Consider the following 17,754-nt stretch of genomic DNA (forward strand, 5'->3'; position numbering starts at 1 on the left):
CACCGCTGTCAGCATCAGGCGTGGTCTGATGGCTTGGTCAGCTTTGCCTTCTCCTCTTTGATTTAGCCTGCATGAGTTCCCTACACCTCTAATCTTTTAATTTACTTCACCTTAAAAGAAGATTTTTTTTAACGACTGTTGTAGAGAATAACTTGAACTTTTGATAACTAACCCCGAAAAGCTTAGTTGGTAAATAATCCAGGCGTCTATAAACTAATCAGTTTAACCTCTTCTTTCTCTGTGTGGGTAAAGTAGTTCTCAGTCATGTCGGCTTGTTTCTCGTCTTTTGACATTCGAACTGTGCTCCTGATTCAAAGTAAATCCCAGGGAGGCCTATTCAGTACTTACAAATTAAGGGAGCCTTTAGAATCTTTAATGGTTCCCCTTTCTGCAAAGGACATATTTTTAAATTAAGAGACTAAACAGCTAGGGATTTTGAGTCCCGGGTTCTAAAATAAACCGCCCTTTTTGGATTTTCTAAATCTCTTGGTGACATTTGATGTAAACTCTTTCTCCGAATGACCTCATTTAAAACAGCGCCAGGCTAAGCCATGGCCTGCTCAAATACAGCGTGTTGGCAGGCTTTGCTGCCCTCCTGTGGTGCAGGCTCAGACAGGTCAGGTGCTCTTATTTTAAGGTGAATACCAGTCCAGCGCAGCTTCTTGGCAATGGGAGTTCCTAAGATACTCCCAGGTCTAAACGATGAGGAAGTTGTTGTGGAGCAAGTTGTTCTCTCAGCAGAAATCCCCCAGGATGTTTTTTCACCTAGCTTCCTGCCACCCTTACATTGTCTGAGTTTTTTACCCATCATGCATCCTGTACACTACAGGTCCAGCCACGTGGGCGATGGCCACCTCCAAACCAGACATCATGATCATCCTGTTGAGCAAGCTGATGGAAGAGGGGGACATGTTTTATAAGGTGAGGGGGGCAAGGAACAGTTTCCTCAAAGCGGCCGCGGACTGTTCTCTCCCTGTAGAATCTACTAAAGTCTTGACAGTCTCATCCTCGGCTCTAGAGGCAAGGGGAGAATGCCATCCCTCCTTGATGGGCTCCTAGGTTGACCATCCTGAGTTTTTAGTTTCCCAACAAGAGAGCGAGAATGGCTTACATACGCCTGCAGCTGATCAACTCAAAGACCTAATTTTATCTGGTCACTAATAGGCAGTTACCTAGTTTCCACATGGAATCTGCTAAGTGGGACCTGGAAACTCATGACACAAGTAAAGTAAAATTATGTAGTACAGATATTTCTAGTCTGTGGGAAAAGGCATTGATCTTCACCTTCATATTTAATATATATATGTAGATTTAAAAGTCTGTAGTAATAACAGCTTGTCAACATCCCTGAGTAAGATAAGGAAAGCAAGATAAATAGCAATTATAAGATTTTCTTTAAGTCACTCACCGAATGACAGCAAAAATATATGGAGTCTTTTTGTAGTCACAATTCAAGCCAAAGTCTCCAGTACCCTAACGCAGACTCTCTCCCACAGCCTGTAGGAAATCCTAAAAGAACATTACATGACAGGACACCTGGCTGGTTCAGTCAGAAGAGCATGCAACCCTTGGTCCCAGGGTTGTGAGTTCAAGCCCCATGTTGGGTGCAGAGATTACTTAAAAAGAAAAAAAAAAAAAAAAACCAAAGCACATTACATGTCATGGTTACCTGGTTATATTAAGATTAGCGGCATCCTCTTCTCCTAAAGGTAAACATAAATCCAGCCTCACTGAGCTGTCAGGCCCAAAGATGGGAGATGATTATGAAGCGCGTTATTTCCACCTCTCACCCACCCCTGTGTAAGGAATGTTTTGAGTTCCTGGGAGAAGAGTTGTATTTCCTGAGGACCCTCCGTGTGGAAGTCATGACAATCTAGGGATCTTGGTCTTCTAGGAAACTTGAGTCCTGACCCTCCCAGGATTTCATATGACTTCCAAGAAGGGCCTCATTACTCCAGGTGTCATATTTATGGACTTGGGGATAACATTGGTCTCAAGAATCTAAGCCCTGACTATAATATAACTTCTCATATTCCAACAAAAAGAGTCCTACCTCCTAATGAGGATAGGCAGAGTTCTACCTTGGTAGACTCCAGATCTCTCCGTGAGGAAAGATGCTGAAGAGAACATGAGACGATCAGGCTCCCTGATGGAGGTGCAGCTGCACAGAAGGAATGGAACAGATTAAGATCGGCTAAATGAAGGGGAGATGCCTCCTGCCTCATTCTGAGTCCAGCTGATAGATTTTCATTTGTTTTATTTTTATTTATTTATGTGTATATGTATATAAGTATTTATTTATTAGCTGATAGATTTTCAGATACAGAATGTAAGGAAAATTCAAGGCCCCTGCTACCAGGTCCCTAAGTTGGTCCTAGACTTACTTCATCTTGGAAAATCCCTCCTACACAGATGGAACACAAATTTTAAACTTCTCTACTAATTTCACCCTACCCTAAGCCTTTTCTAAAAATGGGGACACTGGCAACTATTTTATGCATTGAGCCTAGGGAAGCAACAGCTAGACTGTTCTAGCTCCCACCTCCTTTGTGAGGAAGAGCATGACCTCTTCTAGAGGACTGGCGAGGAGGAGCATCAAACAGGAAGAGTTTTCCAGGCAAATCGAAAGTGAAGAAGGAGTAATAACTGTGGAGTAGTTGGGACTAGAAAATAGTATGTGTCCCAGGGAAATCAGGTCAAGAAAAAGCTCCTTTGAAATGAGCAAGATCAGTCTCTTGGGATTCCGGTCAGGAAGTTGGGGGTTCCAGGTGTTGGTTCTTTGGCTTGTGTCTTGGGCATCCCCTTCAACCTTGCCCTTCCTGCCAGGTGAGTTTCCTGTTGAAAAGACTGGACCCTTTTCTCTCACCAGCAGGGCCAGATCTACTCCCCAGGCTGGCGTTTGGGAGGGCTAACTTAATAATCACTGCAGAGAGGAGGAAGGGAGCGGGCCAGACCTCCTCGGCTGCTCAGCAAACCAACGATGTGTTTTGCCGTCTTCTACCCCCATTAGAAAGGTAAAGTAAAGGAGGCTGCCCAGCGCTACCAGTACGCCCTGAAGAAATTCCCTCGAGAAGGGTTTGGTGAGGACTTGAAAACCTTCCGGGAACTAAAGGTGTCTCTCCTCCTCAACCTCTCTCGATGTCGCAGGAAAATGAACGTAAGTCCCTCTCCCCCCAGCTGCTTCCTACAACCCTGGAAGCTGACCATCCATGTCACTCTCTGGCTCTTAACCAGGCCCCTGAAATCGTTCTCGGCCCCATTTGGAACTTGGTTGTCCTTCACAGAGCACTGACATTTGCAATTTGAAAGAAATCAAGTCTAAGTACAATCCGTATCTTAAACTGTAAAAAAGTTAATGCTGTGGGCACTTTTGGAGCTTTCTGAATTTTTAGTTCCCACCGAAAGTGATTGGAATGCCATCATCATCATCTCCTACCCCCAAGGCAGTTTTCTGGTCTTTGGGAAAATGTGAGAGCAGTGGTCACTAGAATTCCAGCTGCAATTCGATATGAACTGTAGTCACTCCCTTCCTTTCTAGTAGGCCCCTAGTCTCTTAAGGAAGGGCTGGAAAGAGAACTCAGGACCATGGACTTCAAGGTTTATTTCAAAGGCTGATCTTGAACTTTTCACTTCCTTTCCTCATCTTTTTACTCCAGCATGCCATGTCCCTTCGTGTCACAGAGGGAATCTTAGAACTCTTTTTGGTCCTCTGTTACCTCCCAAATAGTCCTTGGTCCTTCTCGCCTGCCATGCAGAAACGGTGTCTGATGCCTTCAGCCACTGCTCCCATGACACACAGACATGCAGATGCTCCCAGGCCAAGAATCCTCTCTCGGAGACTGGGAATAGATGAGATTATGTCAGGAACCTCTGATAATCCCCCACCTGAGGTCTCACAGTTCCTCAGGAGCTAAAAACAATCCACCCCAAAAAAAGGATGCTGATGAGTAGAGAGCCCAGCTGTGCAGAAGCGAGATTTCAGCTGCAGGGACGAGAGGTCTACTTCAGTTCCAGAGAGGCTGTTTGTGTGTACGACCTTCGTAGCCTCCGTCTAAACCCTGGCAACGAGAAGAGCCCTGATGGCCCAGAGAACACAGTTGTGGCCGGAAGAGGCGGAGTTGCCCCATGGTGCCGAGGAGACTGTGGACAGGGTAGCGGTTCCTGTGGGAAGGGGACACCCCAGGGGAAGGCGGTGAGGCTCTTCTCTGAAACAGAACCAGACCTGCAGCACCCAGGGTCCCCCAGGGCTCCAGCCAGTGCGAATGAGGTAACGCTCAGGAGCCGCTCCCAGCCCAATCTTAAAAGCCTTCTGATTTTGCCAGAAACGATGATTGTTGAAAAGAGAAAGGAAAAATTAACGATTGGAAAGAGAGTAGCGATAGAAGATGACTCCCATAAAATGAACACTCCCTCTCCAGCTCCACTTGCTCAGAAAGAGGTGGCAGTCAGCTCCCGCGGCCTGCACTGGACGACGCTCCTGAGGCCTGTCTCCTTCAGCCCAAGAGGGCTCGTGACTTTTCCTGCTTAGTTTCCACCCATGCTGCAGGCCTTTGTTCTGCCCCTGGAATCACGCGTGTCACCAGGAGTCATTATGCTGTCCTAAGGCTTGGACACCGAATGAAAGGAGAGAAAGGACACTCCTTTTAGCTTAGTACGGAAGGGTAGTTTTAAAACCGTGGCTGTATGTCGCAGGTCCCTATCCCCAGGGTTCTCAGGAGACCATGCTCCTCTCAGGAGCCACAGTGACCAAGAGATGATCTGTCACAAACCCCAGTCACAGCCAGGGCCCTCTCTTACTTTATTTTTGTTGTTGTTTTCAATGTTTTCTAAGTAAGGACCCAGTTAAGAGAAGGGAGAGGCCATTACTGAGCATCTGCTCTGTGCCGGAAATGGTGTTGGGACTTTCAAATGCGTCCTCACACTTCATCCCACCTGTGAAGTAGGCGTGGATGAGAAGGCACACCGCCACCCCTTCGAGGGGTTATGGGGTCAGCTGGAGGACTGAACCCGAGTCTGTCGGGCGCCCTGACCCCAGGTAGTCTCCCTGGTCCATGCAGCTCTCCTCTCCACAGACCTCATCCCACTGGCCCTCCCTCGCCCGTTAGGAAGCAGAGGAATAGCGGGTGCGACAGGGAGCTGGGGAGTAGGGCGAGGCCCCGAGTGACGCACGTGTCTGCCTCGTACACACACGTGTCACAACGGGTCAGGTTTCCAACTTCAGGAGCTTCATTGGGTTCACATTTGGCTGCTGGCCTAGAAGGAACTTCGTTAGAAAAGCAGAAGGAAGGCACATTAGAGTATTTTAATGCTCCTGGGCAGATAAATTCCCAGGACCTACTGCAGGGCCTCTCAGGGCAAAAGCAGAAGCAACTCCCGGTCTGGGCCACATGGCTAGAGCCGTGCCAGGCATGTCGAGAATCCCAGGTGTTCCATCCATAAATGTCAAAGAAATGTACATATAATCTGTTTTATTCCCAAGTTGTCTATTTTTCATATCTCTCCAATGACTCATTTGCACACCTATTGTAATGACAGGATTTTGGAATGGCGGAGGAATTTGCTACTAAGGCCCTGGAGCTGAAACCGAAATCTTATGAAGCTTACTATGCAAGAGCAAGGGCAAAGCGCAGCAGCAGGTGAGGAGAGAGAGAGAGGGTGACGAGCAAGAGGTCTCTTTTCCGAAAATCTGGCCGAGCCAACCTAGGCCATCCTGGGGCATATGTACCCAAATGTGTCTCTCCCTGAGGATGTTTAGGGACTTGCTTTGGCGATGGCTTCCATAGCACAGAACTCCACTTGAGACTGGCAAATCTTCAGTGCTACAGAGATCTAGAACATTTTACTTTGGGAGGAAAGTGCCTTCATATTGCTGGAGAATGGCACCTTCTTCCAAGAAGCCTCTGCCATCTCTCAATCACTTTTTAACCCCTGGAACAGACAACTTAGAGAGACGCCAATGACTTAAGAGGAGGTCACTTAAGCAAAACATCCTCCTGGCCCTTTTAGGAGGAAAAGTAGGATGGGTCACTTATACCACAGGTGCCCCTTTTCTGGTGGAATTTGAGGAGTCCCTGGATTATTTAGTCTTCCTTCTGGAGTACTCCTCAGGTCTGGTGGCATCAGATCTCCTCCTCACCCAAGTCACACCAACACCACCACCACCTCATGGAGACAGGGGGTCCAGAGAGACCTAGAACCTGACATCACTGATCTTTGGATAACTTGTCACTGTCCTCGGTGCCTCCTGCCCAGTGTCCCACCCTTCTCCCAAACTCTTCCCTGGGAAAGAACTGCTTCACATACACTGTTGTGGCCAGCAGGGGATACAGTCCTAAAAAACCAAACCCGGGTTAAGTCTAGTGATGACAGGGGTGATAGCATTAGTCTTAACTAGCTGGGGTAAGAAAGTCTTTACAGAAGCTTAACTGTCAAATTCTCTTTGTCCCCAGAGAATGCCTTCCCAACAAGGCCAATTGCCCCTTTCCTGTGATTAATAGAGTGATTATTGAGGGACTATTATTAACAGAGTGATTAATAGGGTGATTATTAATAGAGAAGACGGAACTGTCTCTGAGAGTTCGTGTCCTCATCTGTAAATTAGGATCTGAGTTGCCTAGTCAGTGAGCCTAAGACCTGCCCAGCTCTGATGTAGCCAAATGGAGGAGCGACAGTGCTATGGGGCGAAGGGGAGAGAAGGGCAGAAGTCGGGCTTCTTGCCTAGGATGGAACAGGCCTGAAATTTGGGGCCAAAATATTGAGAATGTAAAGAAAAAATTATGCTGGATCAGCAAGATTTTTAAATATTGTAGTTACTGTTTTGTTCCTAAGCTAATTGACAGTGACCCTGTAAATGACAACCCCACCCAACCCACATACCGCCTGGTGTGCCTTTGGGCACAAAGAGAATCTTCCTGAAGGGCCTGGCTGGACTGACAAAATGGGGCCACTTCTCTGCTAATCCCAGAGAGGCCAGAAGGAAGACGGAGGTTAAACAGGCTAAGGAAGCATTCTGGACTCTTCCAGAATGACAGCCTACCTGTTCCCTCCCTTACAAATCAAACGAAACCAACCCCCACCCCAGACTCCCACAGACGCTACCCCTCAGTTCTCTGCAGCAGTGACCGCGTTCTCAGCTCTTGGTGGTTCCTATTGGTTCAGAATAACTCCAGTTCCTGTGTTTACATTTTGTCGAGCAGACAGTTTGCAGCAGCCTTAGAGGATCTGAACGAGGCCATCAAGCTCTGTCCAAACAACCGTGAGATCCAGAGACTCCTGCTGCGAGTGGAGGAGGAGTGCCGCCAGGTGCAGCCGCCGCCCCAGCAGCCGCCACAGCCGCCGCTGCCGGAGGAGACGGAGCCCGAACCGCAGCACGAAGATCTCTACTCTGTCCAGGATATATTCGAGGAGGAGTACCTGGAACAAGATGTTGAAAACGTTTCCATTGGCCTCCAGACTGAGGCTCGGCCCAGTCAGGGGCTCCCGATAATCCAGAGCCCGCCATCCTCCCCAGCCCATCGGGACTCAGCCTACATCTCCAGCTCACCACTTGGCTCGCATCAGGTCTTTGACTTCCGTTCTAGCAGTTCCGTAGGTTCTCCCACCAGACAGGGCTATCAGTCCACCTCCCCCGCTCTTTCTCCCACTCACCAGAACTCCCACTACAGGCCCAGCCCACCACACACCTCCCCGGCGCACCAGAGCGGGTCTTACCGCTTCAGCCCCCCGCCCGTGGGAGGACAGGGCAAGGAATACCCAAGCCCTCCCCCTTCCCCACTCCGTAGAGGCCCTCAGTATCGGGCCAGCCCTCCGGCTGAAAGCATGAGTGTCTACAGATCCCAGTCGGGCTCCCCCGTGCGCTATCAGCAAAACACAAATGTGAGTCAGCTTCCTGGCAGACCAAAATCTCCATTATCCAAAATGACCCAGCGGCCCTACCAGATGCCTCAGCTCCCTGTGGCGGTTCCCCAGCAAGGGCTCAGGCTACAGCCTGCCAAGGCCCAGATTGTGAGAAGCAACCAGCCCAGCTCAGCAGTTCATTCCAGCACCGTCATCTCCACAGGGGCCTATGGCCAAGTAGCCCACTCGATGGCTAGTAAGTACCAGTCTTCCCAAGGCGACATGGGAGTAAGTCAGAGCCGCTTGGTTTATCAAGGGTCAATTGGGGGGATCGTAGGAGACGGGAGACCCGTGCAGCATGTCCAGGCTAGCCTGAGTGCGGGCGCCATCTGTCAGCACGGAGGGTTGACCAAAGAAGACCTTCCACAGCGACCTTCCTCGGCATACCGAGGCGGTATGAGATACAGCCAGACGCCACAGATTGGACGTAGCCAGTCGGCATCCTACTACCCAGTCTGCCACTCAAAACTAGATCTGGAGCGTTCCTCCAGCCAGCTAGGTTCCCCTGACGTGTCGCATTTAATCAGAAGACCTATTAGCGTCAACCCGAACGAGATCAAGCCCCACCCACCAACTCCCAGGCCGCTGCTGCACTCCCAGAGCGTAGGCCTCCGCTTCTCTCCATCCAGCAATAGTATCTCATCAGCCTCCAACCTCACTCCAACCTTCCGGCCGTCTTCCTCGATTCAGCAAATGGAGATCCCACTGAAACCGGCATATGATAGGTCATGTGACGAGCTGTCCCCAGTGTCTCCCACTCAGGGAGGTTATCCCAGCGAGCCCACCCGATCCAGGACCACACCATTCATGGGGATCATAGATAAAACAGCCCGGACTCAACAGTACCCCCACCTTCACCAGCAGAATCGGACCTGGGCCGTGTCATCCGTGGATACCGTTCTCAGTCCCACGTCTCCAGGCAACCTGCCTCAGCCTGAGTCCTTCAGCCCACCATCATCCATCAGCAACATTGCCTTTTATAACAAAACCAACAATGCACAGAATGGCCATTTGCTGGAGGACGATTATTACAGCCCCCATGGGATGCTGGCCAACGGGTCCCGCGGAGACCTCTTGGAGAGAGTCGGCCAGGCCTCCTCGTACCCCGATGTGAAGGTGGCTCGGACCCTCCCTGTGGCTCAGGCATACCAGGACAACCTGTACAGGCAGTTGTCCCGGGACTCTCGACAAGGGCAGACATCCCCTATCAAACCAAAGAGACCATTTGTGGAGTCTAATGTTTAAAAGACGTTTGTTGGAGTGAGACCCATATGTTTTCACTGCACATTTTCAGGCTTGGTTTCCACATTTGAGGTAGTTCTCTGGCTTAATTTCTCATGTAGTTTCTGTGTGGTGTTCAGAGGTGGCAGCCCACATGCTGGAGTTCTCTGCATGCAGCCGACCGGGAAGCTGGCCTCCAGCGAACCAGGACTTGAGTTCCTCCCGTCTGTGCCCCAGCCACAAGCGCTCTCCCTCTCTTCCGACGCCAACGAGGAGATTGTTGTGCCGTGTGCTTTAACCCAGGGAGATCAGACACACTGGTCAGCTTTTTCCAGGAGACAATCGCTTTCACTGATGTTCTTGTTGTGTGAATGTCTTTCTCCTTTTTTACAAAAATAAGGTGTTCTCGTTTGTTTTCTTCTAGGAACTTTAGAAAGAGTATGACGCCCCTTTGCCTTCGCATTCTTATCCGGTGTTATCCAAATAGCCAGCCCCAGTGCATTCTCGTGCCATGGTCTCCTCCCCTGGACTGCCAGCTCCCTGCAGTCATCAGGTCTAGAATGTTCATTTAGGTTATTGCTGGTCTTCGTACGGGGGCAAAAGGATCCAGGAGAAAGAGAGGAAACAGGTCTATTAAATTGGAAGGGGAAAAAAACAATATAATTATTTGAAACATTTTATGAATATTTAGAAAACAACCAGCCCTTTAAATATTTCACTCAGCCAAGGAAATCAGATGAGAATCATGGATATTATTAAATAATCTACTGAGAGGTATTCTCCAGGTTTTTAGCCAACCAGTAACTACTAAAAATCTACTGATTTTCCAGGGGTGGTAGCAGGGGGGATCTACATAAATACATAGAAAAGAGAGGAAGAAAGACTGTTCTGGACTCTCATTGAAAGGCTAGAGAGAATCTTTGTCTTGGAGAAGTCTGCGTTTTAGCGCCTGAGAGATCACTGAGCATCATACTCTACGAAAGCAAACTCTTGCTGAGGTGTGAGTGGTACCCTAATCCTGTTAGTGGGGTCTTCGCTCAGAACCAGACTGGGTTCCACCGGCCCTCCGATTGCAGCCCACACGGTGTAGTGAAGAAATTGGTTCTCTGGGAAGCAAACTGAATTCTCTCGGGACCGTAACTTTATTCCTGAAGTTTGCACCCAGGGTCATTGCACCCTGCGCCAGACGCCATCTGATTCCATTTTGAGATCTATAGTCCCATTATCTGTTACTTTAGGAATCGTTTCTTCTTTTCTTTTTTTTTTTTCAAGGTAGGAGTGTTTGGGGAGCAATCTTTGAAAACCAGAAACTACAACATGTTTCAGGGAGAACACGGACCCCTTTCAGCCCTGGGTGGGGGCACATGAGACAGACAGCAGGTCTTCTGACCTGGGTAGCCTGCACCCTTCTTCCATGTCTTGAGGTCGTTTGCTGACCTCTCCTTTGCGTGATTGAGGCCAGCATGAGGTGGACAGCAAGAACACTGAAACCAAAGCCTTAGCACAGGCCTGGTGCTGATGGCACGTCAACTCTGAAAACTTAAGAAACTGAAGCAAAAGTGAATTCGTTCTCTGTTATTAAGAATCATTCTGCTCTTGTTAGTAAAGGGCTATTGGAAGGGCAGTTTCCTGAACAAAAATCCAGATACGACCAGACATGTTTGTAAGTGTCCTCTGAAAGTATCACTAAGACATGGGGAGCATGAAGTTGAGATCAGAAACATTTCTCTACTAATTTAGATTCTGCCAAATAGATGGGCCCCTCTGCCCCCAAGCCTGAAACAGGCCAGGACTTGGCTCTGTACTAGAAGCAGACAGCCGGGCCATCTCAAGACCCAGACTCTTTCCTCTCTCTCCAGCGCCCAGGGACTGTGTCCTACTCAGCTAGCCCAGGGTGGGCCCCGGTGTCTTGGCCCTTCCCTTCTCCCTCTTTCTCTCACTGGGAAGATGAAATGTCCAGCTGTGGCTCCAGCCTACAGCCAGGAGCCCAGCTCCCGCTTTGTCCAGGTCTCAGCCCTAGGGGGCTCTTGGCATCTCCTCCCTTTCCTAAGCACCTCTCACCGAGATGCTGCTGCGACATTCTGAACAATGTCTGCGTCTGTCAGAGAAGTGCCCCTGCTTATTCGGAACACCATACATGCGACCTGCGCTCAGCTCTCTCTGGGAGCCAGCGGGTTCTGCATTTCACCAACACGGCCCTGATGCCGCTTGTCCCCAGGGTCTCTCTTGGCTTTCCTGGACAAACCGGAGATTTAGGGTCTATGCCTTATTGGGCAAAACACTTAAAACAGTCAAAATGCAGCCTCTTTGTTAGCCATTGTAAGAGGGAGTGAATATCACTGCTGGGTGCCAGTTGAGTTTGACTAGAAAACGCCAACTGGGCCTTCCTGGGGGCAGGAGACCGACCGGTTCTTGCAGGCGGACGGCCCGTGCCCTTTGCACTACTTCACTGCCATGGGCCGGTCTTAGTACCGCGTCTCCGAGATGGCCTCTCCCCGGCAACACTCGCTGAGTCGATGTCTGGCTCCTGGTGGGGGCAGTTTTTCAGATGGGCCTGGTAAGTTCCACTCACCCAGTTCACATCACCCTGCAATGGAGACAGTGGTAACAAACCGCAGCCTCTAGGTTTCTCACCAGACTGTACGTTTCATTCACCCAGAATTCTTGCACTAATGGGTTCCCGTCACATCATGTCTATAAATGGGTGCACTTTACTGTTTGAATTTGTAACTCTGATAAATACTGGATATTTAAGTGTGCGTAATGTCTTCATTAGAAAATAGCAAAACCGCTCTTGTCTTTTAGTGTATCTTTCAAGGGAAAAAAAAAAGGAAAAAAAGGAAAGAAATCAAGCAGTGGATCACAACATTTATAGCACAAGAAATAACTGTTGTATATAAGCATCAAAAAGATTAAGAATTTTTAAATACAAAAAAATATTTGCAGTGATTTTAAAGTGCTTTTCCAGCAATTTTCTTAGGGACTCCTGAGACGTGGTTACTTTATTTACTGGATCAGTAAGGCACACAATTAACAATTTAAAAATCAATGTTTATTTACAAAGTAAAGGGAAACCCTGTGTGACATGAGAATTTGGCATGGACAAAATGGAGACCATTTTGTATCTGCTGTTGTCTCTCGTCTGGGTTGCAGACGTGCACTATTAAAGCCCCAAGTTAATAGAGCACAAACCCTTCTTGTTCCTTTCCCATGTGCCCCTCTTTCTAGATGTGTTTAACTTAAACTCGAAGGCTCAGGAAAATTCCACTAATTAGAATCATGTACAGTACCCCAGGTCGTTGTCCAGAGACACAAGTTTGCTAATTTAGTTAAGCCTGGATTATTAAAAACACTTTTCCTAAATTATTGTAAACAGAACAGCCTAGAGAAAGGTATCCTCGGTCCTTATATTGTATAGTAGTTTATGAACCCCTCTCTAAATATTGGTATTTTTATATTCCAGAGATGTACCCAATAGAAAAATTAACCAGTATCTAATTTAATATCCATAAGTATTTTCCTTAGATTTTAGTCCTACACAGTGGGTTATGTGGACGTCACCTTGCTTCAACCATACTCTACCACTAGGTGTCACTGTGGCTCTGCACCAGGCTTGTCTGGTAGCAAAGAATGGCAGCAGGTTCCCCTGGAGGAGCCTCTCCCAGGGCAGCCGGCAGGCCCAGAGGGTTCAGGAAGGAGGGGACAGGCCTGCAGAGGGGTCTTCAAGTATCTGTGCCCATTGTGGCGAGAAAAGGTCTTTGAACACGACCCGCTTTGGACCTTCAGCCAGGCAGGCAGAGGATGGGAGAATTGACTAGAACTCCCTTGCTCTGGTGGATGGGTGGGTATGAGGAAGCCTCCTTCACTTCCCGTGAGCATCCCTCTCAGTTCCTCTTGGCCTCCAACTTTTATAACTCCAGAGATATCACAGTTGGCTGGTTTGATTCAAAAATTGTTATTTTTCTACTGCAGAAATGCCTTGAACAAAACCAGTTGCTCACCGAATCTTTGCCACAAAATGGAACAGGCTCCCCTGGGGGGCGGGGAGGGGGGGCAGGATGTTCCCCCCTCCCTGTCCTGGCCTCTCCCACCCTGTCTGTCCTTGGGCTGCCCACTTCTCAAGAAGCCAACTTGCAGAGGCAGCCTGCTGCTGCTTCCACACCGAGGCCCGTGCTGCCCGGTGCATGCACGTCGGGAGGTGTGGCTTTTTCTCCTTTTCCTCTAGGAATTCCAGACTGACCATCTACCATGACTAACAACAATGAACAAAGGGCTTAGGGGTAAGAGCTACCTACAAAGACGTGTCATGGAAACCTTCACCATGCAATGCCTTGAACTCAGCTCTGGCTGCTCCCCAGAAAAGGCGGCTGGCTGGGGGCCTGGACACAAGCACAATGGGAACGGTAGAGCCACTGTGCAGAGCTACTTGAATAATCACTGGGTCTTCATCAACTCCGTTTATAACAGACCACTGAAGGGCTGAAGTGTTGGTAACCTGCATTTGGTGTCCAATGCCTCACAGCTGCTGAGCCGCCCTGAGATGCTTGTGGCCATGCGATGGCCACGGTCAGAGCTTTGAAAGTCAGTACCAAATGAATGCGTAATTGGACACCAAAAATCAAGTGTTACTTTCATGTTTCCTCACCCATGTCATCTCACTTCTTCCTGCCGACTCTGATACTCTCCACGAAGCTGACCTGCCAGGTTTTAGCTGAACGCATCTAGATGCAGGCGGGCGTCACTCGTTTCTCAGACAGACCTACTCCGTGGAAAGGAAGGAGCCTAGCTGCTGTGTTTTTGTAGCACTTACTGGCTGGATTTTTCTTTTGCCTAATCACTAACCAGAACCAGAACCAGAACCACTAACCTGGTTAGGGGGACTCCACTCCATCCCTTGGGTCCCCAGGACCAGACAGACTGTAAATTCTGGAAATTCAGTACTTGAATGTACCTGCCTTATTGTGTACCAGCTGACTGGAAAAAAAGAGTTAGAAATGCCGGCTCCAGATCTCTCCTTCATTCACAGGTTATTTTGGAAATCCTGTAAGTTACACTTCCTGTTCCAGTTTGTTTTTGTTTTTGTTTTTTCCTTTGGCTGATTCCTGCTGAGTGGGGCCAGTTCCTCATCGGGCTCAGGGCAGGTGCCATCCTCAGGCATGGCCTCCTTTCCATTTAGCGCAGCATATCCGTCTCTGTTCTGTCTCCTCCAAATCCAAGATGATTTTAATTAGTACAGACATGTACAGTCTACAATTAAAGAGTGATTTGTACTAATATGATTTTGATTCCTCCTCCTCTTTGCTGTCCTTTCAAGACACTTGCTGGAAAAAGCTTTAATGCACTTAGTTTTCCTTTAGGTTTTCTATGACTCAGATGTAAAGGACTTTCTCTGTACAGTATATTATCCAATGCATGTTTGTTCTCTCTCCCGATATATTGAACACCACACAGTTGTGAACTCGTGCAGTGGGGATGTCCCACACCCAACAGAGGCATCTAGCCCCCTGTGTATAAGGAAAGACCTTTTCCTTTGCTGTACTTGCTTGAGCAGTTGTATTGTCTGTACATGTGAGCTGTGTGAGATAGATGTGAAAAGTTAAATGAATGCATTTTCCTGCCCATGTGTACAGATCGCCATCCGTACAATGAACTGTATGTATGAAAGCAAATGTACTTATTTATAAAGGGTAACACTTGGAAAAACACGGTGTTGTGGTGCTTTCTCCTTCCGGTACCGTGCGCCTCCCGAGAGCTGCCTGGAGCTTGCCCTTCCCTCACGGTCCCGCAGTGCTAAGGAGGGACCTCGCTGAGCCTCCCCCAGCGAGAACCTCCCCCAAGGTGAAGGCGGAGGCCAGATTCCTGGTGATCCGGTTGGTCTCCCGTGGGACATGCACAGTCACCCCTCCAGGCTCGTATTCATTCAGCGAGGTGACTGGGCACCCCTCTCGGAGCTGGGGCAGTGCCAAACCACGGGAGCACAGAGGTGTCTTGTTTGATTTTAGTAGCTGAGGCTGCAGGCCCGAGGGGAGGGGAGGGAACAGCCCTAGCTAGAGTTCCCCAAGCGAACTTGGTCAGAGCTGGAAGCCCACGGCTTCCACTGGCTTATTTACTCTTCAGCAATCTGGCCAGAATTTCCCATCCTTACCAGCCAGAGAGCTAGGCGGCTGCACCATAAGTGGAGAAGCTGCAGGTTTCCTGAAACCGGCTGGAGACTCTGGGGACCTTTTTTTAAAAAGCGGCCAGCCCAGAGTCCGGGAGCCTTTCCTCCTCGCTGGTACCGCTCTGTCTACTGCAGGGACGAGCAAGGAAGGAGACTGCTTCCTCTAGACACCACACTGTGCTGAACAAACATCCCTGTTGTGCAACTATGTCCATTTCCCCAAAACAGCCAGAGCCGGGGAAGCAGGAAAACTCCAGGCACGCAGTTACCCCAGCCTGGATGCCAGAGTTATCTTCAAAGAGGACAGGAGAGGACTCTGGAAGGAACCACCTGCTTGGTCTGAAACCTTTGAGACCTCAAGGGGTTCCAAACCCAGTCAGGTGAGGGACACCCTGAGCCGGTGAAGGTGGAGGCGTCTCCTTCACATCTGGGATCATTGGAATATTTCCAAACACGGAGACCCTGGATCCAGAGGCGAGCACAGAAGTCAGAGTTGACATGGGCCACTCACGGGGTCCAGGGGCTTCCGCCCTCACACTGAGAGCCAGCTGTGATCTTGACCGAGCCATTAGCTCGTGATGTGTACCAAGCCATGTGCTTTACATGCATTTAAGCAAATGAAGCTTCACACAGAAGCCCTGATTCAGGAGACAGACTCCACAGACACCAAACCAAAGACCTCTCAAGAATATGGAGAATAAGGTCAGTATCAGGAAGGATTCATGTAACCCGAGGATCACGCACCAGAGGATTTGCTGTAGGGCCCTGTTAGTGTTCTCACTGCCGTGCCCATGTGGAGCCCACAGAGCGTCCCCGTGTGGGACCCCGCCCGACTTCACCATAAACGCACCTCCTGCCTGGGCCTCGGGAATGGCTCTCAAGTAAAATCTCCACTTGTCCCCCAAGTTTTGCTCCTCCTCTGAAGGAATAAAGAGACATATTTTTAAAAGGCAGAAAGTTACTGGGGGGAGAACTTCTTACCAAGGCCCTTATCGGGCTCCACCCTCCAGGCCACTCTCTCCGGATTGAGAAAACGGTTTCTCCCCCACTGGGTCCACAGACCGAGCGGCCCCCGGGCCATCTCCAAGCCTGTGTCCTGACAGCACGCATCGCTTTACCTCCTGTGCCCAGCAGGGGGATGTTCCGTTTGTCGAGCCCGGGAGAACTAACCTTGTATCTGACTCTTCTAGAAGCACCAGCCCCTTTTGTCGCCACAGTAAATGAAGCTAGCAGGCCAGAGATATGCTGTAGACATTTATTGAATCATCCATTACACCGACGCTACACGGCACTTCAAAGAAGACTGGCCACAGGCAAAGTGAAATAAACCACGTGGGGCGCTTTCAGGGGGCCTCCAGAATCATCCAACAGACACTTGGGCCAACAGACCAGTTTACAGGTTTTTACCACAAATCTAAGGTTCCGTCTCTCTCTGGGGCGTCCTGGCAAGGGAGAGACACAATTGCACTTGGGTTTGTCCGAGGGGGACGTTTCTGCACGTGAAAATGTCTGGCTACATGGCGTGTGCCGGGGCGGGGGGGGGGGGGGTGGTGGACGGGGCCCTGGTGCGGGCAGAGCGCGCCGTGTCACCGGCGAACACCCCGGCCAGCCAGGCCAGCTGCAGCATGGAAGGGGTCTCGGAGGGGACTGGGCCGCCCTGCTGGGGAGGGCCCTGGACCACAGCCCCCTGCTCGCTGAAGTGGCATCGCTGGAGGCAGGGCTCAAGGCCAGAATGCAGGGTTCGCAACCGGAGCACGAGAGGAGGCTGACCCCTCTCTTGAAGGCAGCGCTGAGGCGAGAAAAAGGCAACCATGGAAGGAACAGCGGTCAGGTTTGGAAAGCTCTTGGCATTTCTTCATTTACGTAACCGGCGTCGGTCTCAAACTGTGTCATGTTCCTCAAAGCCCAGAACATGAGGAAAACAAGGAGAGAGCATTCACCGAGTCCAAGAAGCACAAGGTCAATGCTCTAATCACGTTCCTTCGAGGCTGAGGCCAAAGAGTGACTCGGCGGCCCCTGGGAGGACCGCTCTGGTTCCCGCGCAGCCCAACTGCCCGCAGAGAGGGGCGCGGCGGGGAGGAGGGCACTTTCCTCCGCACAGAAGCGGGAGGCCCTGCCTTCCCTGGAACAGGGCAGCAGCAGCAGAAGCCTTCTGCTCTAAAAAAAAGAAAAAAAAAAAAAAGATAGAAGCCCCGAGCCTGAGGTCAGAGCAAGAGCAGCGCCTAAGCCAGCTGCTGAGGGCGGGGAGCCTGGCGGCCGCCAGCAACCCCAGCCCCACGCGGAGCCGAACCCCAGCGCCAGCAGCCCAGCGCGCCTGCCCGGGGGCCATCTCGGCCTCCTCTCTCGGTGGCCCTCAGCCGCCAAGGACAGTTTGTCTCCAGCCTGGGCCCTGGCCCTCTCCCGGCAGAGCCGTCCTGGGGCTGAGGCCCGGAGAGAAGGCGGCTGAGAGTGCGGCTGGGCCCAAGCCACAGCTCCAC

General features: G+C 50.1%; 1 protein-coding gene across 6 annotated transcripts in view; it reads left to right on the plus strand.

Annotated features, from left to right (window-relative positions):
• Positions 1–17,745, plus strand: part of TANC2 (tetratricopeptide repeat, ankyrin repeat and coiled-coil containing 2) — a 375,880-nt gene extending 358,135 nt beyond the window's left edge. For 5 of the 6 annotated variants that reach the window (XM_045983964.1, XM_045983965.1, XM_045983966.1 and 2 more), the window contains 4 exons: positions 830–921; positions 3,011–3,157; positions 5,536–5,636; positions 7,197–14,822. In XM_045983964.1, the coding sequence (XP_045839920.1) occupies positions 830–921; positions 3,011–3,157; positions 5,536–5,636; positions 7,197–9,141 (2,285 nt within the window). In that variant the 3' untranslated portion in view covers positions 9,142–14,822. Of the gene's footprint in view, positions 1–829; positions 922–3,010; positions 3,158–5,535; positions 5,637–7,196; positions 14,823–17,586 lie in introns of those variants that run through there. The other variant, XM_045983969.1, reaches the window with a different exon arrangement.
• The last annotated feature ends 9 nt before the right edge of the window (positions 17,746–17,754 follow it).

The sequence above is a fragment of the Meles meles genome, chromosome 18 (genome assembly GCF_922984935.1).
Source record: "Meles meles chromosome 18, mMelMel3.1 paternal haplotype, whole genome shotgun sequence".
NCBI classification, from domain to species: domain Eukaryota; kingdom Metazoa; phylum Chordata; class Mammalia; order Carnivora; family Mustelidae; genus Meles; species Meles meles.